Below are 26716 nucleotides of genomic sequence, written 5' to 3'. Positions count from 1 at the left end.
GCAGCTCAGGAGATGTCTTGGAGCCGGGAGTGGGATTCGGATTATGGTGGATGTCAGTCGTAAGTCATTTGCAGAGCGTAAAGGATGAGTAGGGTGGTAGACAGAGATGTAGGGGGTGCAGCACTGTGTAGAGGACAAGCAGTTTAAATTAGATTCTATACTGTATGGGCCACCAGTGCAATGACTGGCACAAAGTGGAGGAATTGGAGTAGCGGTTAGACAGACAGGTGACCCTGGCTGCTGCATTAAGGATAGACTGAAGAGGGGGACGCCAATTAGTAGTGAGTTAAAGTAAACGAGGCGGGAATGGATCATTGCAACAATTAGAGATTTTGTTGTTTCTATAGTGAGAAATGGGCAGATTCTAGAGATGGTTTTGAGGTGCAGGCGAGAGAAAGAGATTGAATATAGGGGCTGAAGGAAAGATCAGTGTCAAATAGAACACCAAGATAGTGGGCGTGCTGCCTAGGTGGATGGTAGTGCCACACACTCTGAGGGAGATATGAGGTTTAGGTAGGTAAGTAGATGGAGAGAACACAAGAAGTTCCGTTTTTGACAGATTCAGTTTCAGCGGTCAGACAGTCACCGGTGTTCTGTAATACAGCAGGGGTGATGTTGGGGGATGAACTATATAGTTGTGTGTCATCAGCATATGTATGGAAACCAAATCTGCTGATGTCTGTCCAATTGGGGCAGTGTAGACAGAGAAGAGGAGAGGACCAAGGACTGAACCCTGAGGAACACCAACAGTAAGAGGGAGAGTAGAAGAAAGGGAGCCAGCGAGTTTGTGGTGTAAGCCAGGGCTGCTTTAGTCTGCGTTTGGAGGTTCTGAGGGTTGGCGGTGCTACTTTGTCCAGGGTGCTTCTGAGGCTGTCATTATCAAAGGTCGCAGTAACGCCTTTACAAGCGTCTATGCTTGTTCAGGCCATTTTACTCCCTGGAAAAAGTCTAAGCCATACCAATACCCCTTAGCCTCCCCCCCCCCCCCCCCACACACATTCATCAGCGCAGTGAGCCTGAAATAACCAATAACAAAGCTCCTTACTGCATGGCAGGGGACGCTGGAAGGAGGAGGAGCCGGCTCCCAGGGGTGGCTGTAGTAAGGAGAGCGGGGCACGCTGCCCAAGGACCCCGGCAAACATGCCAGGGCTGCTGGAGAGCTAAGGAGTCACGGCCTGTGTCCCGGCCCCGGGTGGAATGGGCTGGGGGGTGAGAGAGTTGTGGTAGTGAAAAGCTCGGCCTGTCCGTCTTCAAGTAAGTGATTCCCCACTCCCCCAATCATGGTTCTGTCCAGTCTCCCAGTTCTCTGCTCCCCCTCCTCCTGTCACCCCATTAGTAACCCTGCTCCCCCACCACTAGTGACCCTGCTCCCCCCTCCTCCTGTTACCCCACTAGTGACCGTGCTCCCCTCTCCTCCGGTCACCCCACTAGTGCCCCTCCTCCGGTCACCCCACTAGTGCCCATCCTCCGGTCACTCCACTAGTGACCCTGCTTCCCCCTCCTCCGTCACCCCACTGGTGACTCCGCTCCCGTCACCCCACAGGGAAGAAGCTGAACAGACTATGGGATCCGTTCAGTTTCCATTCGGGATCCTGTCTTTTTACCAGACAAAAAAGTGCTGCATATAAAGCTTTTTTGTCTGTTCTTTCAACAGAATCTGCAACAGAGGCTCCAAATGCAGCCTCCAATGCAGGTGTGAGCAAGTGCAGGCCTATGTATTTTAATTACCGTAACTTTAGTACTTCCCCTCGGGTAAAAATACTCCTCAAAAATGGTCAGAGATGTATTTTTACTCTTCTGGAAAAAATGTAGTGTGATCTCTGGTCATTATAGTGATTGACAGCAAGATCAGGGCAGGAAATGGAAGAGATTGGGGACAATTATGAGTGTAGTGTGTATGAGGGTCAATGGCCTGTAGATTTCTCTGTGTAATAAGTAGGAGTGTGCTTGGATGGGTGTGGATTTGTGAGGGTGAAGGAGAGGATGTTTGTGGTCTGAGAACGGGAGAGGTGAGTTATTAGAGTTGGAGATTAAACAGAGCCGGAAGAAGACCAGGTCAAGTGTGTTACCGTCTTTATGTCATGGAGAGTTTGAAAGTTGCGAAAGGCTAAGAGAGGTGGTTAGATAGAGAAGCTGGGAGGGAGATCGGGCTGTTTATGGGGATATTGAAGTCTCCAAAGATGAGGGTGGTATTTCTGAGGACAGGAAGTATGGCAGCCAGGCAGCAAAGGGATCCAGGAATTAGGTGGGTGAGCCAGGGGAATGGAATACAACCGCTACTCTGAGGGAGAGGGGATGGAAGAACCTGAGGGTCTGGACCTCAAAAGAAGGGAATGAGATAGCAGGTACCCGGGACTAATGTCAGTGATCGGCGGTAACGGTATTTAAACGTGACCATGGCATCTGAGGGAGCAAAACCCCAGACGCACACACTCCCAGGTGTGCTCCGGCTCCCTTCAGCGAGGCTTGGGGGAGTCGGATGCAGTGTGCGGCAGCTTCTGTCCTCCTGAATGAACAGAAGATGCCACACATTAAAATGCTACAGGCAGGGGATCTGTAGGAACTAATCAGGTGAACCGCAGCTATTTGTCTATGCAAACAGTTGTATACGAAGGTCGCTTGTGACAGATTCCCTTTAAACAGGAGTTGAGGGTATTATCTTTTATACTTTGTCTTTTTTTCTGATCCACCCTTGATTCTGGCTTCAAAAACGCCATAAAACTCATCCATGTTCCGACCAGTGATAACACATAACACAGTGATAACACTGCATGTGGATTGTGTGCTCAGTTTTTCTCACAGAACCATTCACTTGAAAGAGTCCTGCAAGAAAATTGGATCTGGATGATGCATGTTGCAACTTTCTTTGCACGGACTTTAGAAAATTGGCCCATTGACAATAACAGGTCAGTGTTCAATGTGAACAGACAGCACCCAGACGTGTTAATCACTCCTCTGAATTAGTGCTAAATAAGCATATTTGCAGAAAGTGAAAGTGGCAGTAACCAGAATAATCAGTTTTGACCTCTTGACATTTCCACAATGTGCAGTATATGTTAGTTTAACACATGCTGACCCTGCAGCGCCCAATCGTAGGGAAGAAAAAAATAAATTGAAGCATGAAAACATGTGAAACAGAGACAAAATGTGAAAATTTAAAATAACACCGAGACCTTCAAAACTAAAAGAATAATAGAAAAAATAAAAACAAAAGTAATCTAAACAGCTCCACCAACGAAATGCTGTTTGATATGGATGCATGTTACGTGAGTATCCTACACTTTATAATTTGACCACATCATGCAGTTTTAATCTGCTCGCTTCTGCCTCCTGCTGTTGTCGCAGATAGTGAAACCGGCTTCTGCTATGTTGGCAGGTTTGCACCCATGAACTGGTGGCTTCATGTCCTATCACAACATTTCTATTATATTAAGGTCAACACTTTAACTTGGCCATTCCAAAATTTTAAAGAAGCACTCCACAAAAAAATGTATTCTCTGACCTGTTAGAAAGGTATACAATGTATAGATTAACAGGGTTTTACATTCTGTTATGTTTTATGTAACCTGAATACAGTGATTCCTGGTGCTTACGCTCCAGCAACTGTCATGATTGTATTCCCAGTCTCTCTTTTTGCTATTGTGTACCATGCTTTTCTGCTACTATTGCTTCTCACAATTATATTTCAATAAAAAGAACGTTGAAAAGAAAGGTATATAATGTAAACTGTAGTGAAGGTAATCTTCTTACCGGTGACTGTATGTGAGTTATAACCTCCCTTCTGTTCCTTAGCTGTGTTATGTGACCAACACTCTTCCTGTCCTGTGTCAGTTGGAGCGGCAGTCAGTTACTTCTCTATTCATTCTTATAAGTCTGACATTGAGGCTCCCATAGGAATGCATAGAGAAACCGGCTTCTAGGCCACACGTAAGATGCTGTGTTATTTGGAGAGTTAGTGTTGGTCAAATGACACAGCTGGTAAGAAAAATACAGTCACTGGTAAGAAAATGAACTTCACTACAGTTTACTTCATGTACCTTTCTAACAGGTTAGAGAATATTTTTTTGGGTTGGAGTGTTTCTTTAACGTTATTCTTCTTTAGAATAACTTGTGTTCTTAGGGTGATAATCTTGCTGTATGACCCACGTTTTCTTGAGATTCAGCTCACTGGCAGATGTCCTAGCATTTTACTTTTGAATTTGCTGGTATAATTCAGAATTCATGATTCCATTATTGATGGGCAGTCATCCTGGCCCAGATGCAGCAAAACAGGCCCAAGCCATGATTTACTTACCACCGTGTTTCACAGGTGGGATGAGGTTTTTATGCTTCTCGTTTAAACCAAAAACCTGATGGTGGACTCAGGAACATTAATATTAGCTAATGCGAGAAAGGCATTTAGTTGCTTAGAGGTTACCTTGGGTTGTCTCGCCTTTGGTTTGATCTTTGTTGGCAGACCACTCCTGGGGAAGGTTAAAATGGTCTTGTATTTACTTCTTTTGTAGACAATCTGTTTGACTGTGTCTTGGTGGAGTAAAAGCTCTGTAGAGATGGTTTTGTAACCTACCTGATGAGCATCAACAACTCTTTTTCTGAGGTTCTCAGCATATTTTTTGTGCAATGAAGCACTTCAGCAGATATGTAAAGATCAATCCCTCTTCTTTTAACCCGTTGAGGACATAGCGATTTTCTGTTTTTGCATTTCCATTTTTTACTACCAGCCTTCCCAGAGCCATAACTTTCCTATTTTTCCGTTCACATAACCGCATGGGGGCTTGTTTTTTGCAAGACAAGTTGTACTTTCTAATTGCACCATTTACTGTTGCATACAATGTAGTAGGACACTGGAAAATTTATAATTGGGGTTGAATTGGGAAAAAAAAGCAATGCTGCCACAGTTTTATGGATTTAGTTTTTGCGGTGTTCCCGTCAGTATTACTACAACGATACAACATTTGTATAGTTTTTCTTCTGTTTTCATACTGAAAAAAATGATTTTTTTTTCTTTGACCTATTCTCATCTAATGAGTTGTTGGGGCTCATTTTTTGCGAGGTGATCTGTAATTTTCATTAATACCATTTTGAGGTGTGTATGACTTTTTAATAACTTTTTCAATTTTTTTATGGGGAGGTGTGGGGAGGTGAAGCGATGAAAATATGGCGAATTGGCCATTTTGATCTTTTATTACACAGTTTGCCGCATGGGTTAATTTATTTTTATAATTCAATAACACAGGCGTTTTGGAATGTGTCAATACTTATAACGTTTATTTTTTATAGTTTATTTTGTCATCCTAAATTTACCTTCAACTTATCTGCTAAACCTAAAAGTTCACATATTTTTGACACTTACAGACATCTGATCATTTTCCTCAATAAATAAATGATCGGGTCTAATATTTTTGGTTCTTTTATATGATTTGGTTATCTCTATGTACTTTTAGGACTTCTGTCAAAAGCTGATGAAGTTTTAGGTAAAATTTATGCAGAAATATAAAAAATTCTTAGGGTTTCTCAAACTTAAGCTCCACTGTAGGTGTTAAAAATGTCTTGCTCCTTTGGACCCCACTGCTGGACCCCAAATGATCAGCAGAATGAAGGAAAATGTGTAGTTTTAAAATTATTTGCAGGTGATCTGCTGCCAGCAAACAGTGATTCAGTATGGGGAAGAGAGATGGTATAACGATCGCTCCTCCCTATACTGAGGAGGAGATCGCTGCATGTTAATAGCAGCATCTCCTCTGCCGATGAGCAGGCGATTGCCGGGAAGGAACGCTTCCTTCCTGACAATGGCCGGCAGAATCGGGCTGTCTAAGGCTACTTTCACACTAGCGTTCGGCTGTCCGCTTGTGAGCTCCGTTTGAAGGGATCCGTCCACCATTGACTTTCAATGTAAAAGTCTGGACGGATCCGCTCAGGCTACTTTCACACTTAGAACATTTTATACAATATAATGCAGACGGATCCGTTCTGAACGGAGCCACCGTCTGCATTATATGAGCGGATCCGTTCAGAACGCTAGTGTGAAAGTAGCCTAATACAGCCATAGCTAGCAACTCCGGTTTTAAGTGCAGGTTTTTGATCTACAGCCAGGAACAAAGGTAGTTCCAATCCCAACTGTTAATCCTTTAATTGCAACAATCTGTGACTGCAGCATGATCAAAGGGGATTTCAATAGTGGAACAATAAAAAATAAATAAAAAAAAAGGTCAAAATAGATTTACTGTATTTGCAACTCTGAAAAAATGTATATAAATTACAAACTGATTTAGGCTACTTTCACACTAGCTTTTTTTGCGGATCCGTCATGGATCTGCAAAAACGATTCCGTTATAATAATACAACCGCATGCATCCGTCATAGACGGATCCGTGATGAACTCCGTTGAAAGTCAATGGGGGACGGATCCGTTTTCTATTGTGTTAGATTGTGTCATAGAATGACTTACATTGTGTGCCAGGACGGATCCGTTTGGCTCCGCTTCGTCAGACGGACAGCATTACGCTGCAGGCAGCGTTTTGGTGTCCGCCTCCAGAGCGGAATTGTGACTTAACAGGGGCAAACTGATGCATTCTGAGCGGATCCTTTTCCATTTAGAATGCATTAGGGAAAAACTGATCAGTTTTGGACCGCTTGTAAGAGCCCTGAATGGATCTCGCAAACGGAAAGCAAAAACGCTAGAGTAGAAGTAGCCTTATATTTACCCACTTAAACATGGAGAGGCAAAAACTTAAAAAAAAATTGCTTGTCATTATAGGGATAGGTTTTGCTTTGGATATTCAGGTGTAGTGGTGACAAAACATACCTGTATATACGGTATGTGCCTATAGGTAATATTCACTAAAGGAAAACAGATGGCTGCTGCACATTGCTTGCCTGTGAGAATAATCCAACGTCTTTGCATTTTTGTTGTCATATAATTTCATGTCTTGACAGTCTGTCCCTCTATCCTCCCTCTCATTTTCAGACTCTTAAAAGTGTGTGGCTCTGAGCTAGTGTGTCTGGAGCTGGCCTGTGGCCATTTCTTAAATGAAGCATGCCTGGAAGTCATAGTACAGACGTGCCCAACCCTACAGGAATTAAATCTCTCCTCTTGTGATAAGCTGCCACCTCCAGCTTTCAGTCATATTTCTAAACTTTGTGGATTGAAACGCCTCGTTCTCTACCGTTCCAAAATTGAGGTGAGCACATCCTGACATTTTTGGTTTAATATATATAATTTTTTATGTAATGAATTAAGCATTAATGAAAAGGTTTGATGAAAAAAAAACAGAAGAATGCACATATTTTGCATTAAAACTGTGTTAATGATGAAAGGCGGGCTGTGAAAACAGGAATTTTATTGATTGCTATCTTTATTGGGTAAATGTTTATCCTTAGAGGGAATCTCCATCTTTGAACACCATGTAGTTTTTAGGCCGGAGCACTAATCCTGTACATAGACATTGAGTTAAATGATAGCATATTGTCTGCAACCACCACTAATGCATTGTGCTGTATTATTTAGTTTTATGTATATATTGTATGCAGTAAGCTAATAAGCACTGGGATTGAGTCTACCCCATAAAGGCGTTTTGCCAAGCATATGACCTTGGGGGACTTACTATTGGGACCCACACCAGTTACATGAACAGGAATCTTGAGTCCTCTGAATGCGTTGAGATTGATCGAGCAGCAGGGTTCTTGCTCCAGTCATACTGAGAGGCATAGGATCCCTTGCAGGTCTGACTATGGGTAAGTCTAAATATTGGCACAACACCTTTAAAGGGAGTCTATCACTACGATCTTGGACTGTTATCTGCACTAATATATGAGTAATACGGCAGATTAGGAGTACAGATCTCTCTTTTTTTTATTTACCTACTGCTCCCCTCTCTCTTCAGCATCTAACCCCTTCCCAACATCTTTTGTCGGGCCATTAAAGATGGCACCATAGCTACCGGGTGCCTACTGCTTTATACAGCAGACACCAGCTGGGGGCAGCATTGAATTGTAATATAGTGCTTTCTGTATAGGATAATGGAGAAAATCTCATGATTGCATTTTGGGGTCCACTTGGAGACCTAAAAAAGTCACCCCAAATCACCCCCTTTCTCCAAAATCGCAATTCCAAATAACAATTTTAAAAAACAACATTATGGGCATCACTATGTGCTAAAACGGCCATACTATTAAAATATTAATGGAAAATACTGTAATTGTTTTATCACTTTTACATCCCCAAAAAATAAAAAATAAAAATATGGAAAAGTCATACAAACCTGTCGGATCAGCCTGCTGGATCTAAAAGCGCTAGTGTGAAACTAGCCTTAGATGATGATTTTGAAAGTATTGTTTCTCATCTGTTGACTTGGACTCTTTACCGTTACCTGCCATTAGAGAGACTATGAATGTGGAAGAAGCCCCACAAATTAAATCCATTCAGGATGAAATGTTTGGAGGCTTGAAAGCAAAGAGGAAGAAAATATTTCCAGTTAATTCTAACCTGAAAGAACTTCTTTTAGCAAAGTGGTACGATGTGGAGAAAAAGTTATTCATCCTAGGGAACCGTCTTGCTTTTGATATGGAAGAATTCAAATTATGGGAGGGAATTCCAAAAATGTATGTGCCTGTTGTGAAAGCAGCCAAGAAGACAGCCATTCCCTTTGAGGATCCATTCCAGTTAAAGGCATCTCTCAGCAGATTTGTACCTATGAAGCTGGCAACCGAAGGCATCTGTGTTGGTCCCGTGTTCATGTGTGCCCACATTGCTCTCGCTGCAATAACACACCTTCTGCACTTTGACTGGGCCAAGCAGGCGTTATGATGTTTTCATTGCCTGGCCATGTTAATCAAAGTGCAGAGGGGGAGGCAGTTGCAGAGAGAATAGAGCCTCTAGGTCTGTAATGGCTAACCTCCGGTACTCCAGCTGTGGTAAAACTACAACTGCCAAGATGCACACTTGCTTGAGAGTTGTAGTTTCACCACAGCTGGAGTGCTGGAGGTTAGCCATCACTGCTCTGTGTTACAGCAATACCCCAGATGCTCCTAGAGGCTCATTTGCATATATTAAAATATCATGTTATCATTCTCAGCAGTGTGGGCACATGGAACCAGCACAGATGCCTTCAGTAGCCAAGTGCACATGTAACAGGTCCATAGCAAAGCAGCTGGAGCACCATCTGAAAATGAGAACCTTCAGAGAGGAAATTCTGAACTCTATTAAAAATATCAAGCACGTTTTTGGCCAATACTGCGGCCGAATCAGTCAGTTTTGCAGACAGAAATTGCACAATAACCAAGAGCCCTCTGGTTGAAAAACTAGTTAGGGGACATATAGTAAAAAAAAAAAAATTATGTGCAATCGCATGTTTGGACTTATACTAGATAAGATCTTGGAGAGAGACGTAGACAAAGAGAGGTTTTCATTAGGAGAAGCCAAAGAAAACTTTTTGGGGAAGTCAAGATTTCAACAGTGAAATTAGTCCTCACAGGATAAAGGAAAAACGGGGACGATGGTCCTATCCTAAATGAGAAAAGGTTTTTTGCTAAACCCAAACGATACCCAGAATAAACCATTACACCAACTCTGTCAGAAGGACCATGTTCCTTTTCATTCAGAATGAACTCTGATAACCTTCTGCTGTACAAAATAGAATTTCTGTTGATCCCTTCAGACATTCACTGACCCACTTTAGTTCAGCAAAACTACAAGACAATCTTCTTCTAGAAAAACTAACTCAGTTGAGAACAATAGTGCCAGTACCTGTGGGGAAAAAATTCGCAGGCTACTCCTGGATCTATTTTTCATAAAAAACAAAAAAGGAACTATCCTCCGGGACTATAACAAATCTGAAGGTACTTAACAGATGGATTAAATACAGGCGCTTCAAGAAAACAACACCTCAGGGAGCAGTGATGTGCACATTAGACTTTAAAGATGCATATTATCATGTCCCAATTAGGGATGAGTGAATCGACTTCGGATGAAACATCCAAGGTCAATTCGCTTAAAACTTCGTTAGAATACTACTGTACGGAGCGAGCACTCCGTACAGTATTAGAATGTTTTGGCGCCGAAGTTATTACTTTGCGAAGTCTCGCAAGACTTCGGGTAATAACGTCAGAAATTAATTTCTACTGTTAAAAACCTTTTACCGAACTCTTGATGTTCTATTCAGTCAAGATCAAAGCTTTGGGCACAAAGTACTCCAAGCAATGGTCCTTCCCTAATAGGTAGTTATCTGGTATAGCTCCATGTGGAGGACATCCTGGAACGCAGGAATTCGGTTTACCGATAATTAGTTTTCCAGGAGCCCGACATGACAGCACACGTGTTTGCCTCTCCCAATTTTTTCTTTATTCTATGTGTTATGGTGAGTAAATTAAGTGCATTAATTGCATTCATCCTGGTGTAGTAATTTTAGGAAACACTGGAAGTTGGTGGCTGTGTTCCTGTCCCTACTGAAGGATAGAAGGGCAACCTCCAAGTGGTGCAAGTCCGACTTCTGGAAAACCAATTACTTTTAGGCATAACTACTTCTTTCAACGTACAATGTGGTCTTTACTAGGCCATCGTAAGTTGAAATTGGGTTCAACATACAATGACTCATATCCAATCAATTGACATCCATGTCATTGGTGAAAGACTGTATTGGCTGTCTAGTAGTTCCTCTTTACAGTACAGTGTGGTTCTACATGTCCTGCACTGCCAGCTGTCTGTACCAGAATGAGCTGCTCTTTTAGAAGTCAGGTGAGAGTGGTTACATTTAACTTTTTTGATACACTGTATTCTATATAAGAAGCTCCTGTTCTCATCATAGATGGTGATATACAGATTCCAGCCTTCTGTGCTGAATGTAATTTTAAAGGGACACTGACAGGCCCAAAAAGCATATTTAGGGGTATATATGACAGTATAGGTCTTATAAAGGGTATTAGAATCATCTAAGTATCCCCCCTGTCCGCCTCATAAATACAGTAATCTGAAGTTTTATAACCTGCTTTCCTGGTGTTCAATCTGCCCAAGGGGCGGTGCTTCATATCAACTTCATATCAGCGCCCCGCATGCGCATAAAGCAGACGCGCGATGCGATCCCGGCCAGTGAGGGTGCCAGGGCGCATGCGCTGAAGATGGCCGGGGACACTAGTACAGCGCTTCAAAGTAGCCTGCCCAGCTCAGTGAATATTGATGAGCTGGGCGGCGCTTCAAACGGCAGTTGTGGCGAGGCTGGCTGGGCGCAAGTTGATATGAAGCACCGCCCCTTGGGCAGATTGAACACCAGGAAAGCAGGTTATAAAACTTCAGATTACTGTATTTATGAGGCGGACAGGGAGATACTTAGATGATTCTAATACCCTTTATAAGACCTATACTGTCATATATACCCCTAAATATGCTTTTTGGGCCTGTCAGTGTCCCTTATGTTTCTTAGTTATGTGCTTATTTTTCTTAAATTTTTATTTTATCTTGGCATGACATTTTGGAGCTTTGGAACCAATTACTAGTTTTCCAAAAAGTTGGTTTCAACATACAATGATCATCCCTGAACCAATTCATATTGTAACTTGAGGGACCAATGTATAGAACTGTCTGGATGGATTTTTCTGTGACCTCTCTATATAAACTATACTATGGTTAGATTCACACCTCGAGATTCCAGATATGGGTCCCAGACTGACTGCTGGTTTAATTACCAAACTCGAAGCATTCTCTAGAGCTATGATCAGTTCAGTAAACCCACAGTTAGGCCTCTTTCACACTACCGTATAGCTATTTCCGTGTTTTGCGGTCCATTTTTCACAGATCCGCTGTTCCGTTTTTTGTTTCCGTTGTGTTTCCATTTTAGTTCAGTTTTTCCGTATGGCATTTACAGTATACAGTAATTACATAGAACAAATTGGGCTGGGCATAACATTTTCAATAGATGGTTCCGCAAAAAACTGAACGGATACGGAAGACATACGGATGCATTTCCGTATGCATTCCGTATTTTTTGCGGACCCATTGACTTTAATGGAGCCACGGAACGTGATTTGCGGCCAAATATAGGACATTCAGGGTTTTTTTGCGGACCCATTGAAATTAATGGTTCCGTATACGGACCGTATATGGAACGCAAAAAACAACCCGCAAAACGAAAAAAAAAAAGCGGTAGTGTGAAATAGGACTTAGGCTGGGACACGTGTCTGGATTCTGGCCTAATAACGCCATCTTTGTGGTGTTTTGCATTTGTTTAGTGCATCTGGATTACGCTGTGCTCTGAGCAGTATTGCCTTCTGGATTCTTGGTAGTAAGTAGACTTGTCAGTTCAGTGAATCCTGTGACACAGAGCTTAGAAATTCAGTGCTGATTTCTTCAACTCTATTGGCATTTTTATCAGTCTGGAGATGTCAGAGATTCTATTGCCCACCTTTGTAGGATGCTCTTAGGTCTTTGTGCTTTTGACCCAGCTTCCCTACATCTTTGAACGTAACCGATCTTTCAAAGAGCAGTCCTTTGGGAGAATGGCTGCCAAAGTTAAAGAATAGATCTCTCCAAGGGATAAGAAATCACATCCAAAGTGACAGACATTTAGCCCTGTAATGATTTTTACACTATAAACTAATCAATGTTTGAGATACCTAGGGACTCATTAAATGGCATTTGTAATGTTTGTATAGGAAGCCTAAAGCTGCATTTTAAGCAAGGCAGGTGATGACCCAATTGACCCCTTTTTTTTTTCCTCTTCCTTTCAAATCTGCTTCTGCTTTTAATTCCAATGGTAGCAAACGGCTCTACTTAGCATTCTGAACTTCTGTCCAGAACTACAGCACTTCAACCTTGGCAGTTGTGTCCTAGTAAGTACCCAAACCCTCCAGTTGTCTTTTTAACTTGTTTTTAGCTACCCTCACTGTATATATTTTAATGATTTGTCTGTCTGTCTATCTATCAAGTCTCTACATAGTTGAAGGGGTTGTCTAATTAAAAGATGGTCTGCTTTGTTTCTGAAATGGAGCCACGATTTCCATGGAAGGTTACGTTGTAATACTATATGCAACCAATGGACAAAATTAGTGCTGTTTCTAGTAATAGTGTAAAAAAAAAAAAAAAATCACAGACTGCCCTTTAGCTTTTCATACATCATGAAGAATCAATATAATAGGTTCCCCTTGCTAAACTGATGTATAAATACTGAGAGCATCTTTATTTTGACAGATTGAAGACTATGACCTCATTGCTGGAGTTATAGGTGCTAAATGCAAAAAGTTACGCTCTTTAGACTTGTGGAGATGTAAAAACATTACAGAAAAAGGTATAGCAGAGCTTGCTTCTGGTTGTCCTCATCTTGAAGAGCTTGACCTTGGTTGGTGTCCTACACTTCATAGTGCTACCGGCTGTTTTACAAACCTTGCCCGTAAGCTCCCAGGTCTACGAAAGCTCTTTCTTACTGCTAACCGCTCTGTGTGTGACTCTGATATAGAAGAATTGGCGGCAAATTGCCAACATCTTCAATACCTAGATATATTAGGTAAGTTTTGTTAAAGAATGTTTGTGTTCTGTATTTCCAATATTTGAAACTTTATCATTTTACATTTTTAAACATTGCATATGCCGTGCATATCCCTATTGTGATATATTTTTGACACACCTTTTTATTCCATGGTTTTTCTTGTATTTTTTTTTTATTTTTTATTTTTTTTCTTGTATGTTCATATTAAAGGAACATATATTGAATTAAGCAGTAAACTAAAAAGTGTCAACCAAACCAGAATATGTTTTATATTTCAGATTCTTCAAAGTAGCCCCCTTTTGCTTTGCTGACAGCTTTGGACACTCTTGGCATTCTCTCAATCACCTCCATGAGGTAGTTGCCTGGAATGGATTTCCAACAGCCTTAAAGGAGTTCCCAGAGGTGCTGAGCACTTGATGGCTGCTTTTCCTTCACTCTGGGCTCCAACCCATCTCATCTCAATTGGGTTATGGTTGGGTGATTGTGGTGGCCATGTAATCTGATGCAGCATCCCCTCACTCTCCTTCTTGGTCAGATAGCCCTTACATAGCCTGGAGGTATGATGGGGGGTCATTATCCTGTTCACAAATGATGCAGCTTACGAAGCACAGTGCCGTCCATTGGATAGCAGCTGTGCTTGATATCACAGCTAACTTGAATGTGACTGAGCTGCACCTAGGCCATCTGGCAGATGAACATGACCACTAGAGGCACTACCACAGCCTCTTCAAACAGCAGTGCAAGGAGTCAGACCCCCACGATCAGTTACTGATGACCTATCCTGAGGTAGGTCATGACTATAAAACACTGTGACATCCCCTTTAAGTGTGCCTTGAATTTTAAATAAATCGCCAACCAAAGTATGTCCATTCTTTGTATATCTTGGGTCAGGCAATTCTTCTCCTTCCTTTTTTTGTTCCTCAGTAGTGGATTCTTTGCAGCAGTTCGACCATAAAGGCCTGATTCTCACAGTCTCCTCTAAATAGTTGACATTGAGATGTGTCTGGTACGTGATCTCTGTAAAGCATTTATATAGGCTCTAATATGAGGTGCTGTTAATTTGTGGTCTCTGAGGCTGGTAACTGTAATGAACTTTGCAAAGGTAACTCTTGGTCTTCCTTTCCTGGGGCAGTCCTCATGAGACCAGATTCATCATAGCTTTTGATGATTTTGATCACTGCACTTGAGCATACCTTCAAAGTTCTGGAAATTTCCAGATTGAGTGACATGTCTTGAAGTAATGATAGACTGTTGTTTCTCTTAGTTGAGTGGTTCTTGCTATAATGTGTATTAGACCACCAGTAAGGCTAAACACTGTATGGGGCAGTGTACCAATCCTGTCTATGAACAAAACAACTGATGGTCTCAAACACATTGGGGAACATTTATCACTAATGGCGTAATTTGCGCCAAAAAATGCTAACATTACAAATCAAAAGTGGTGAATTGTTTCATCAAAATGCGCACACCACTTTTAAAATGTGACTTTTTCAAAATCTAAACTTGATTATCCACCAATTTCTCTCGATTTGCGACATTTTAACGCCAATGGCACTGAAATGCAAATTTTTTTTAAACCGAAATGCGCCATTTCAGCCAACCCTGCCAGACCACACTTGAGACTTTTGAAACATATTTGCGACATTTCCTCTGGTAAATTGCGACTTTTGTCTCCGACTTGGAACGTGTTTGTTATTGTTTTGTTTTTATTGATGTCAATTTTGCACTGTTTAGCTCATTTATATTAGATAAAAATAAATACCGATCGCTTGTTCCCATGATGAGTTGGTTTTCTTTGCATGAGACATTTTGACATAAATGCGACTTTTTACACAAAACTTTACTACATACTGGCTTAATTGTCTTCAACAATTTGAGCTATTTTTGCTGATAAGAGAATGATAAATGTGGCGTAATATGCGCCAATTTGATAGCCCCGCCCACTTTGACATTTCTAACTCATTTCTGGCGTGATGCATTCTTTATGGTGGAAATTCTGTAGAAAACAGTTAATATATTAAGCGCAAATCAGAAAGACTTTCTTTTTTGTGCATTATAATTCTGACACAAGAAGCTTACTAAATATCCCCCCTTATGTTAACAAATTAACTCTTAATAAGGCATACCTGTTAACTTAGGCAACTACCTCATGAAGGTGATTTGATAGAATGCCAAGACTGTGCAAAGCTTTTATCAAAGCAACAGGGGTCTACCTTGACTATTCTAAAATATAAAAAAATATTCTGGTTTGTTTAACACTTTTTTTGGTCGCTACTTTATTTTATATCTGTTACTCCATCATTTTCATGTCTTCAATATCAATCTACTATATAGTAAATAAGAAAAAGAACAAGATAAAACATGGAATGAAAAGATGTGTCCAGTCTTTTGGCTGGTATTGTGTTTGTAATTTATTTTAACAAAATGTGATGTTATCTGGGTCAAGGACATAATTACACTGGGCATATTTATTTTTCTAAAAGCAGATTTTAGACCCATCACCTTGGAAATGCAGTGCAATCTGCAGGCAGCCTGTTATATAGCAGGGGGAGCTGAGTATATATATATATATATAGATATATAGATAGCTTTATCATTCATTTTAATTCCTGCTCTTTTTTTGGGTGGTTCTACTGAGTGATTGACATGCTTATACAGAGAAGGCTGCCAATCGCTAAGACCACACACTGGGCTTCTAAGTGTAGAAGGAGTAGGAATTAAAGGAGTTGTACCCGGCCAGGTATTACACTGCACCACCACTACAAGCTAGACAGCACTGTGGCCTTTTCCAACAGCTGATTGGTGTGGGTGCTGGGAGTCAGAAATCTGATATTAACCTCCTAACAGTTCTGCTCGAAGAGCAGGGGGAGGAGGAGGGCTGCTTTAGTGGCTCATATCTCTGGATTGGTAGCAACTAGAGATATGCGCTTTGTCTTTGAAAGCTGACATTCTAAGCTTACTAACAATGCCAGAATCACAGCATTATCTTCACTACATTGGAAGATATTACTGTTAGAAATCAGGATGGCAGTGAATGCAGATGAGGTGAAAGTTAATGCAGATTTTACAGCAATTATTCCCAACTCGATTTCTTACTGTGATATCTCCTGCTGATGTTTGCTAATGCTTATAAAAAAGAAAATGGCTGCACACCATTATACATACAAACAATAGAGCTAAGAAATGGGGATCATTCTAAATAAAAGTGGTACAATACCGACTATAAATGAGTCAATGGAAACTCTTAGCACACATATTTGATGCCATTTTCTTTTTTTATAATCCTGTTTGCTTCATGGATATGCACTTGTGACTCTGAAGGTTCTAGTCTAAATGTTCTTTAGTAGTTGTGCTAATCCTGTAATTGTAATGGTTGGATTGTCATCTTTCAAACAAGACCAGGCCAATATCTCTAGTTGCCACCAATCCAGAGATATGAGCAGGTAAAACAGTCCCCTCCCTGGGCAGAACTGATAGGTGGTTAATGACCTATCCTGAGGATAGGTAATTAATATACTAGCACTGCACAACCTCTTTAAAATGAATCTTTCCCACAAAAGATGAATCTTTTACCACAAACTATATTTCAACCTGCTCATCTCCTCCTGCTTAATAACATGCTGCAGCAGATGGGGCACCACGTTCAATGTGATAGGATCCTTTTAAAAACGTTCTGCCCGCAGAATCAGGATTTCGGTACATACTTGTTTATGGCTGAGAAAGTGAAATCCTGTTTGGGTCTGTAAAACATATCCACCTCCACTTATATATTTTCATGTTTAGTGAAGCTTTTTTTTTTTTTAAATCGCTGTTACATTATGTGACCACCTAAGTGTCTGCTGTCTGGAGAGGAAGTCTGTTTCTTTATTCATTACTATAAGACTGAAATGGATCACATGATCTAATTGCCAAATGTAACGGAGGCTGAAAATACATAAGTTTGTAAATGTATGTATGTGTGTATGTGTAATAAATATATACTAGCAGAAGGACCCGGCTTCGCACGGGTATATTTTATCCATTTCATTTAATGTTTCTGTGTGTCATTAAAGTATCCCCCATAACAGTGACCTCTACTGCACTCCGCCACTTTAACACTGGACTCCACAGTTCCCCACCCCTTAACATTGACCCCCCCCACAGTGCCCTGCCACTTTAAAATGGGACCTCCACAGCACCCCATCCCCTTAACTTTGACCTTTACAGCACCCTACTCCCTTGACAGTGACCTCCTCAGGGCCTACTCCCCTAACAGTGACCTCCACAGTACCCTGCTGCCTGAACAGTGACCTCACAGTACCCTGCTTGCTTAACAGTGACCTCCACAGCAGTTGCCCCTTTAATAGTGGCCCCTACCCCCTTAACAGTGACCTCCACAGTGCCTGCCCCTTTAATAGTGACCTCCACAGAGCCCTGCCCTTTAAACAGTGCCCTCCACAGCGCCCACCCCAATGACAGGTCATTTTTTGGGAATATCTCAGGAACGGTATGTCCTAGAGAGCTGAGACCCGGTCTAACACCTTCCCGGACACCTGATGTACCTGTGTGCCAAATTTGGCGAAGATCGGTTCAGTCGTTTGGTCGTGCATAAAGAACAGGCAGACAGAAACTCATTTATATATGAGCTATGTCATATTCAGATATATATATATATATATATATTAGTGTCTGTCTGTTCTTTATGCGCTACCAAACGACTGGACCGATCTTCACCAAATTTGGACCGATCTTCACCAAATTTGCCACACAGGTGCAGCAGGTGACCAGATAGGTTTCTCAGCTCTCTAGGACGTACCGTTCCTGAGATATTCCCCAAAAATGACCCACATCAGCCAATACAAGCCTGCAAGTCTTTCTCTTCAAATCCCAACTGCCATAAACACAGTTTTACTCCAGGTTTCCATAACAACCCAGCCATTTTTCTTTACTGCTTAAAGGGGCGGGCACTGTGGAGGTCACTGTTATTAAAGGGACGGGCGCTATGAAGGTCCCTGTTAAAGGGACGGAAACTATGAAGGTCACTGTTAAATGGGCGGTCACTGTGGAGGTTATTGTTAAATGGGCGGGTACTGTAAGGGTCACTGTTATGGGGGAAACTCCATATCTTTTTACGACACATGGAAACATAAAATGAAATAGATGAAATATACCAGTGCGAAGCCGGCCCCTTCTGCTAGTATATATTTATATATATATATATATATATATATATATATATATTTTTAGTATATATACTTTTTTTGATATATATATATATATATGTCAGGTCCATAAATATTGGGACATCGACACAATTCTAACACTTTTGGCTCTATACACCACCACAATGGATGTGAAATGAAACGAACAGGATGTGCTTTAACTGCAGACTGTCAGCTTTAATTTGAGGGTATTTACATTCAAATCAGGTAAACGGTGTAGGAATTACAACAGTTTGTATATGTGCCTCCCACTTGTTAAGGGACCAAAAGTAATGGGACAATTGACTTCTCAGCTGTTCCATGGCCAGGTGTGTGTGATTCCCTCATTATCCCAATTACAATGAGCAGATAAAAGGTCCAGAGTTCATTTCATGTGTGCTATTTGCATTTGGAATCTGTTGCTGTCAACTCTCAAGATGAGATCCAAAGAGCTGTCACTATCAGTGAAGCAAGCCATCATTAGGCTGAAAAGACAAAACAAACCCATCAGAGAGATAGCAAAAACATTAGGCACTGCCAAAACAACTGTTTGGAACATTCTTAAAAAGAAGGAACGCATCGGTGAGCTCAGGAACACCGGAAGACCACGGAAAACAACTGTGGTGGATGACCGAAGAATTCTTTCCCTGGTGAAGAAAACACCCTTCGCAACAGTTGGCCAGATCAAGAACACTCTCCAGAGTGAATACAGAGGGTTCACCACAAGATGTAAACCATTGGTGAGCCTCAAAAACAGGAAGGCCAGATTAGAGTTTGCCAAACGACATCTAAAAAAGCCTTCACAGTTCTGGAACAACATCCTATGGACAGATGAGACCAAGATCAACTTGTACCAAAGTGATGGGAAGAGAAGAGTATGGAGAAGGAAAGGAACTGCTCATGATCCTAAGCATACCACCTCATCAGGGAAGCATGGTGGTGGTAGTGTCATGGCGTGGGCATGTATGGCTGCCAATGGAACTGGTTCTCTTGTATTTACTGATGATGTGACTGCTGACAAAAGCAGCAGGATGAATTCTGAAGTGTTTCAGGCAATATTATCTGCTCATATTCAGCCAAATGCTTCAGAACTCATTGGACGGCGCTTCACAGTGCAGATGGACTATGACCCAAAGCATACTGCAAAAGCAATCAAAGAGTTTTTTAAGGGAAAGAAGTGGAATGTTATGCAATGGCCAAGTCAATCACCTGACCTGAATCCGATTGAGCATGCATTCCACTTACTGAAGACAAAACTGAAGGGAAAATGCACCAAAAACAAGCAGGAACTGAAGACAGTTGCAGTAGAGGCCTGGCAGAGCATCACCAGGGATGAAACCCAGCATCTGGTGATGTCTATGCGTTCCAGACTTCAAGCTGTAATTGACTTCAAAAGATTTGCAACCAAGTATTAAAAAGTTAACGTTTGATTTATGATTATTATTCTGTCCTATTACTTTTGGTCCCTTAACAAGTGGGAGGCACATATGCAAACTGTTGTAATTCCGACACCGTTCACCTAATTTGGATGTAAATACCCTCAAATTAAAGCTGACAGTCTGCAGTTAAAGCCCATCTTGTTCGTTTCATTTCAAATCTATTGTGGTGGTGTATAGCGACAAAAATGTTAGAATTGTGTCGATGTCCCAATATTTATGGGCCTGTGTGTGATAGATATATATATATATATATATATTAGAAAAAAACACAGCACTTCCAGATTCCAGATGATGAAAAATGTGTTATCCTTTATTCACCCCTGCGACGTTTCGGTCCGCTTGCGTGACCACGCCAAATGTAGTGCAAAATAATATGTGCATAATTTTCTGCCATATATAACCAACATTCTAAAATTTTAGGACTTAACTATAACAAGGACTAAACTATACAAACTGTGGTAAATATTTCCTCATGTTTTTAACCCCTGCGCAGATACATGTATTGGAAAAGGGGCTGAGCTTATGTCCTGCCAGTTGTATTGACTGGTTTCAGTTGGAAGCGGACTTTTTTTTTTTTTTTTTAGATTGTTGGAACTTAACATACATTTTCAGAATGCTCAAGGTACTACCACATTACATACACACGAGTTATGTTTATCAGATTGGGGTTTACAATCAAAGAGGGATTTTACACCGCAGATATCTTCACATGTATTTGATTTAATCTCTGGGGCTGTATTGGGGGAGGTACAAGAGTCAAAAGACACAGGAATGTTAGATCATATTCAACATCCTAATATGACTATACAGGAAATTACGGCTTTGACCAGTTAGTCCATGACCACTCCCTCACCATCAAGTCGGCTGACAAAGGTGGTGCAGTGGTGGTCATGGACACTTCCATGTATTTAGTGGAAGCCCTACGACAATTGTCAGATGATAATATATACAGTAAACTACAGAGTGACCCCAAATTTGTGATACAACAAAAAATCACAACCTTGGTAGAACACTATTATCAGATAGGCCCGATCGATGATCAAATACGTAGAACATCCAGTGACCCCCTTATTTTATTTATTACCCAAAATTCATAAAAATATGCAATACCCACTGGGTAGACCCATTGTTTCTAGCAGGGGGTCTTTATTAAGTAATGCTTCAATGTTTTTGGACAAACTATTAAGCCAATATGTCAAAAACACAAAATCTTATGTACAGGACACTACAGATTTTTAGAGGAAATTGAGTACTGTAACTATACCGGAGGCTATCTTGGCCTATTTCGATATTGTCAGTCTCTATACTTCTATACAGCATAGTATGACAGCAATAGAGCAGGCTCTGAATGTATCTGATTTTACAGTGGAAGCTAGGGCATTCATTTTGTCCCTAATACATATGATACTTTAATAATAATTATTTCCTTTTTGAGAGCTGATTATTATATGCAAATTAGGGGGGTGGCCACGGGGACGAACGTGGCGCCTACTTACGCCAACATGGTCGTCACCCGTATGGAGGAAAAGGCTCTTCTATGTGTCCCACTACTTCAGCCATGTGCTGGAGTGGTGGAGATAAATCGATGATATTTTAGTGATTTGGAAACGAACCGTTTAGGAACTTGAGTTGCTCCATTCTTTTTTTTTTTAACAACTTGATTCCTGACATACAATTTACTTTGGAATTTTCACAGGAAGCCATTCATTTTTTATATGTTAATGTAAGCATCCATGACACGACTTTGAGTACAAATTTATATGTGAAATCCACAGACAGAAATACGATACTTAGATATGACAGTGCACATCCCAGCAAAGTAGTCCAGTCTTTGCCATTTAGTCAATTTACAAGGGCAAAGAGGATCATTGGCAAACAAGCAACATTGGTGAGGACACTCGATACCATGAGACTGTTATTTTAATGGAGACAATATCCCTCTGCTGTATTATGGGAACAACGAGCCCGTATACACCAAAGGAATAGACATCAACTTTTCAATAAAAAAAAATAGGGACAACACCAGTAGGATACCTTTTGTCTCTACGTATAGTGAGGCTAGTACACATATAAGCAAATTATCAACAGACATTGGTCTATCCTAACTAGTGGCCATAAGGATATTATGGAGTTTAAACATAAACCATTAATGTCGTACAGAAGGGCACTTAATTTAAAGGACAGGTTGGTAAAGAATGACATTGGATGTAACAAAAATGTTCAACTACTTTTGGCCCACCAAAAATTAGGTTGTTTTCCATGCCTCCACTGTGTAAATTGACATGTGATTCTGCTTATGTTATTTACGTTTTGTGATGCCCATGTAAATTGCTATATATATGGGAGATGACCTGTGATCTGAAAACACAGATTAATCAACACCATTATTCAATCAGGAAGCAACGTAGGGACCTACCAGTGTCCAAACACTTCGTAGAGATGGGACATAGTGAACGTGATTTGAAATTTATGATAATTGACCATGTTCCTCAGCCTCGTATTGGAGGTAATCGCATCAAAATGCTAAAAAAAAAAATGTGAATCTGAATGGATATTCAGATTATAAACATTTTAAAACCGAAAGGATTGAATGCGGATTATAGACCTTGGTTATTTATATGATTTGTCTATATCTGTAATTCTTTCGGGTCTCTCTTTTTTTTTCTGCCCTGTACAGCCAATATCGTGAGAAATTTTTTTTTTTTATATTTTTCTTTTTTAGATTGCCTGGCTGAGGCGTTTTCGGCTCACCATGCTACACTCAAGATCTTTTGGAATCTTTTGATTGTTTGTGGCGGATTGTGGACACATAATTTTAGTACTGGAATGTGGAGATACTGATGGTTATGATAAAAATGTAATAATGCGAACTTTACTGTAACGATTTACTGTGCTATTATTCACATAAGATAGGCAGGGTTATGCGGTTATTCCACGTTTTCTAAAGGTGATTACAATAAAGACCTAGATTACATTTATGGAACGCATCTAAATAGATATGTGCTGGTAATGATCGGTGGCGATATACATAACCATATGCTGCACCCTGTGTGGTCCACCGAGTTATTGAACAGGGGACAGTGCGCTGGAGGGTAGCATGCCTGGCTATAATTCCGGTGTATCTCTTCTTGTTTACTATACTCGTACTTTATGAATGAATCAGCTGTCCACTCATCATGTGATGTCGACACACTAACATGCGCAGTGTGCCGCCCCATACACCGAGCAATTATGCCGGCCGACCATCATGTTGAGCGATATGCAGGTGAGCGATCCCTCCCTCTACAGGCTAGCACTATTTGCACAGCTGGAAAGGAATCACTGGTAATTACTAATTATTAATTATGATACATTTTAGAAGGTTGGTTATATGGTGGCAGAAAATTATGCACATATTATTATGCACTACATTTGGTGCAAATGGTGCTATATGTATTTTATGGATTTATTTTATATATGAATATGGATTTGAGATTTTTTTTATTAATTGGTACTTATGTATGGAAATGTTTTGATACCCTATAAATATGTACTGTGATTTTGTATTTGTTGCTTCAGTATGGTCCCATCAAACGTCGCACGGGTGAATAAAGGACAACACGTTTTTCACCATCTGGAAGTGCTGCGTTTTTTTCTATCATATATAACTGTGGTCAAGTTCGCACTGCTGGCACTCCTTTCTAATATCAAGGTGTGCTGCCCTGGGCTTGTTTTCCTTGGGTTATATATATATATATCTATGCACCACTTCACTTAGAAACGGGAAGGTGGATGACAACATATTTCTGGCAGTGCTGACTTGTTATACGCTATCTTACAACAACTTTGTGTGGACACATTCACTTCAATAGGGCCGCAAAAGATGTGAATAGCACACCGTGTTCTGCCCATTCCGTGGCACCTGCAGAAATATGGAACATGTCCTATTATTGTCCACATTACAGACAAGGATTAGGACTATTCTGTTATGGGCCAGACATTCCATTATGCGGAATGCACGTGGCCGGTATCCGTGTTTTGCGGACCACAAAACAAGCTGCGGTCTTGTGCATAAGCCCTTAGAGAGGTCTATGATCTCTTATGGGTGTATCATCATCTAGAGTCATAAAGTCCTGCACCTCATGGCATGTAGAGGTATCTGCCCCTCTCTGGCCACCTGCAGATTTGCAGATTTTGCATAGACATGCTGCAGATTTAAAATCTGCACCAAAGGTCAGTTTATGCTGCCTGATTTTTCATGCAGCATGTGGATAGGATTTGTTTTAAAGGGGTTGTCCCACGATTCATTTAGAATATAGAAATCAGGGATTGTATAGTACATGATGATCTCTTTTTAACAAAGCTAAAACCAACCCCATACCCTCACATGGATCCATAGATCTCCCCATTCATTGCTCTAATTCTCTTCAAGCTGGCTGCTCTGGGGCCTGCCCTTTCTACTGAAGCCCTCTCCCTGTAAATGTCACAGTTTTAAAGGACGATCCAGCTGGTAGCAGTTGAAGTATGGAACTGAGCATGTGTAACCACTTAGCAATGTTACTGAGGTGGACAGATAAATAAGGAAAAGAACAAACAGCAGGTGACTTACATGGCTAGATTTTACTGAACAGCACAGTTTTTAATTGCATGCAGTTACAAACGTATTTAGTTCCTGATGCTTGTTTGAATTTTTTTTTTCGAGGGACAACCCCTTTGAATCCCATCCACTTTGCTATTAGTATAGAATGCAGTGGAACTTATGCCTTATACGCCACATGTGGTCGAACTTGCATGAGCTGTTTTTTTACTGCTCCATTGGCTTATTCCAGTATAATACAATTCATCTTCACTATGAATTTGAATGCATAATGGATCCACACGAATCCAAGTGAATTTAAAATTCCCAGTATGATAAGATAATAAACACACTATGAGTCAATGCATCTCCATTCTGGGACTCTTATCATATTACAGTGATGCACATACACATTAAAGATCACCACATTTTAGGTATTTACAGTCATAGTTTTGGTCACATGTCCTACCTCAATTGTGTTCATAGATGTAATTATTAGTATGTGTGTATTTTTGTTCTAGGTACCAGACTGGTGAGTCCATCGTCTTTAAGAAAGTTGCTAGAATGCTGCAGGGAGCTTGTTCTATTGGATGTCTCCTTTTGTTCACAGATTGACAATCGCGTGGTTCAGGAACTTTCATCCAGATTTCCAAATGTGTGCATCAAAAAGAGTTTTACTCAGTAAATATAATTGCTGCTCCAGTATTTAGTTTAATTTTGAGATGTACATCCTTTTTTTTTTACCCCAGCTCTTCCAGCTATCTTCATGTACACTATAGATATGTTTGGTGAGTTTAATTAGGATGTGAATGGAAAACAATTTTATTATTAAAAAGACAATTTTGTGCTTTAGGAGAATTTTTTTTTAGATAAATTATTATATTTTTGCCTTATTTTTAAAAAACACCTTTATATTGAACATAGCCTATTTAAGGCCTCCAAGGCAGATATACTGATCTGTACAAAGTGAAATATTTAGTAGGTTTAATGTTAAAATGTTGTATTTATTACTCAGAGAAATGAACTGGCTTGTGATGTGATAAATATTGGCAACAGAAAACCCTGCCTATCTTATGTTACCTTATTGCAATAAGATGCTTGGAAACATTTACATATGCTAAATATACTTTTTCTTCACCATTAACCTATGTATCTGGTATTCCATGAAGTGCATATAATAAGGGATGTTATATAAATATATCCCTAAGTGTTTTCTAAAAGTTACTTAGTTGGTAAGTTGGAAAAAGATGGAAGTCCATGAAGCTCAATCTACAGTCCTGCTGTGTTGATCCAGAGGAAGGCAAAACCCTATGAGACAGATGCTGACTGCCTCATATTAAGGGGGAAAATTCCTTTTCGACTCTAAATATGGCATACATCAATGTCCCATCTCCAGAAATCTAGTACCCATAACCTGCAATATCTTCGTAGTACATTCACAAACTTGCGCAATAGAATTATCCATCTCAGCCTCCTTTCTTAAAGATGTCCTTAAAGAGGCTCTGTCACCAGGAACAACCTTATTCAACCAAGTATACTGTCTGGTAGTGTTGTTCATGCCGATTAAAACAATACCTTTCTTTTGTCTGTATGCTAAATAGCGTTTAGGTGGTACCTCGGAACTGAAGAATAGTTTGGTTCCAAGTTTTAAAGTGGTTTTCCACTTGAATAACTTTGGTAGTTTATTTTCAAACAAACCATGAACATTTTAATGCTGTACGGAGTCTGTCCTTTGCACAGCATTAATCCAAATTTTGAACAAAGCACCTTTGGATGTGACTTTAAAAAAAAAGTACAAAATTAAGAAAAAATAAAAGTTCATTTCATCCCCCCTTTCCCAAAACAATAAAAAAAAAACATAGGCATCGCTGTGTCTGAAAATGTCCGTAATACAAAAATATTTATCAAGAAATATTTATCCTATACCACTTCACCTCTTCAGAGTAAAAAGTGATCAAAAAGTTATACCTCTCCAAAATAGTATCGCTGAAAAGTGACAAAAAATGCACAGCACAAAATGGTGTGGGAGCACCCTTGGTAGAACATCTATCAAAGACATCGGCAACCTCT

General features: G+C 40.4%; 1 protein-coding gene across 2 annotated transcripts in view; it reads left to right on the top strand.

Moving 5' to 3' along the window:
- The window catches only part of FBXL4 (F-box and leucine rich repeat protein 4), a 66476-nt gene extending 40686 nt beyond the window's left edge, over positions 1 to 25790 (top strand). The window contains exons 5-8 of one of the 2 annotated variants that reach the window (XM_044289756.1): positions 6968 to 7181; positions 12748 to 12819; positions 13178 to 13490; positions 25257 to 25790. In XM_044289756.1, coding sequence (XP_044145691.1) covers positions 6968 to 7181; positions 12748 to 12819; positions 13178 to 13490; positions 25257 to 25261 — 604 coding nt within the window. In that variant the 3' untranslated portion in view covers positions 25262 to 25790. Of the gene's footprint in view, positions 1 to 6967; positions 7182 to 12747; positions 12820 to 13177; positions 13491 to 25167 lie in introns of both variants that reach the window. The other variant, XM_044289755.1, reaches the window with a different exon arrangement.
- Positions 25791 to 26716: the final 926 nt, after the last annotated feature.

Source organism: Bufo gargarizans, chromosome 4 (genome assembly GCF_014858855.1).
Source record: "Bufo gargarizans isolate SCDJY-AF-19 chromosome 4, ASM1485885v1, whole genome shotgun sequence".
Lineage (NCBI taxonomy): Eukaryota > Metazoa > Chordata > Amphibia > Anura > Bufonidae > Bufo > Bufo gargarizans.
This window is presented reverse-complemented; position numbering and strand designations above follow the sequence as displayed.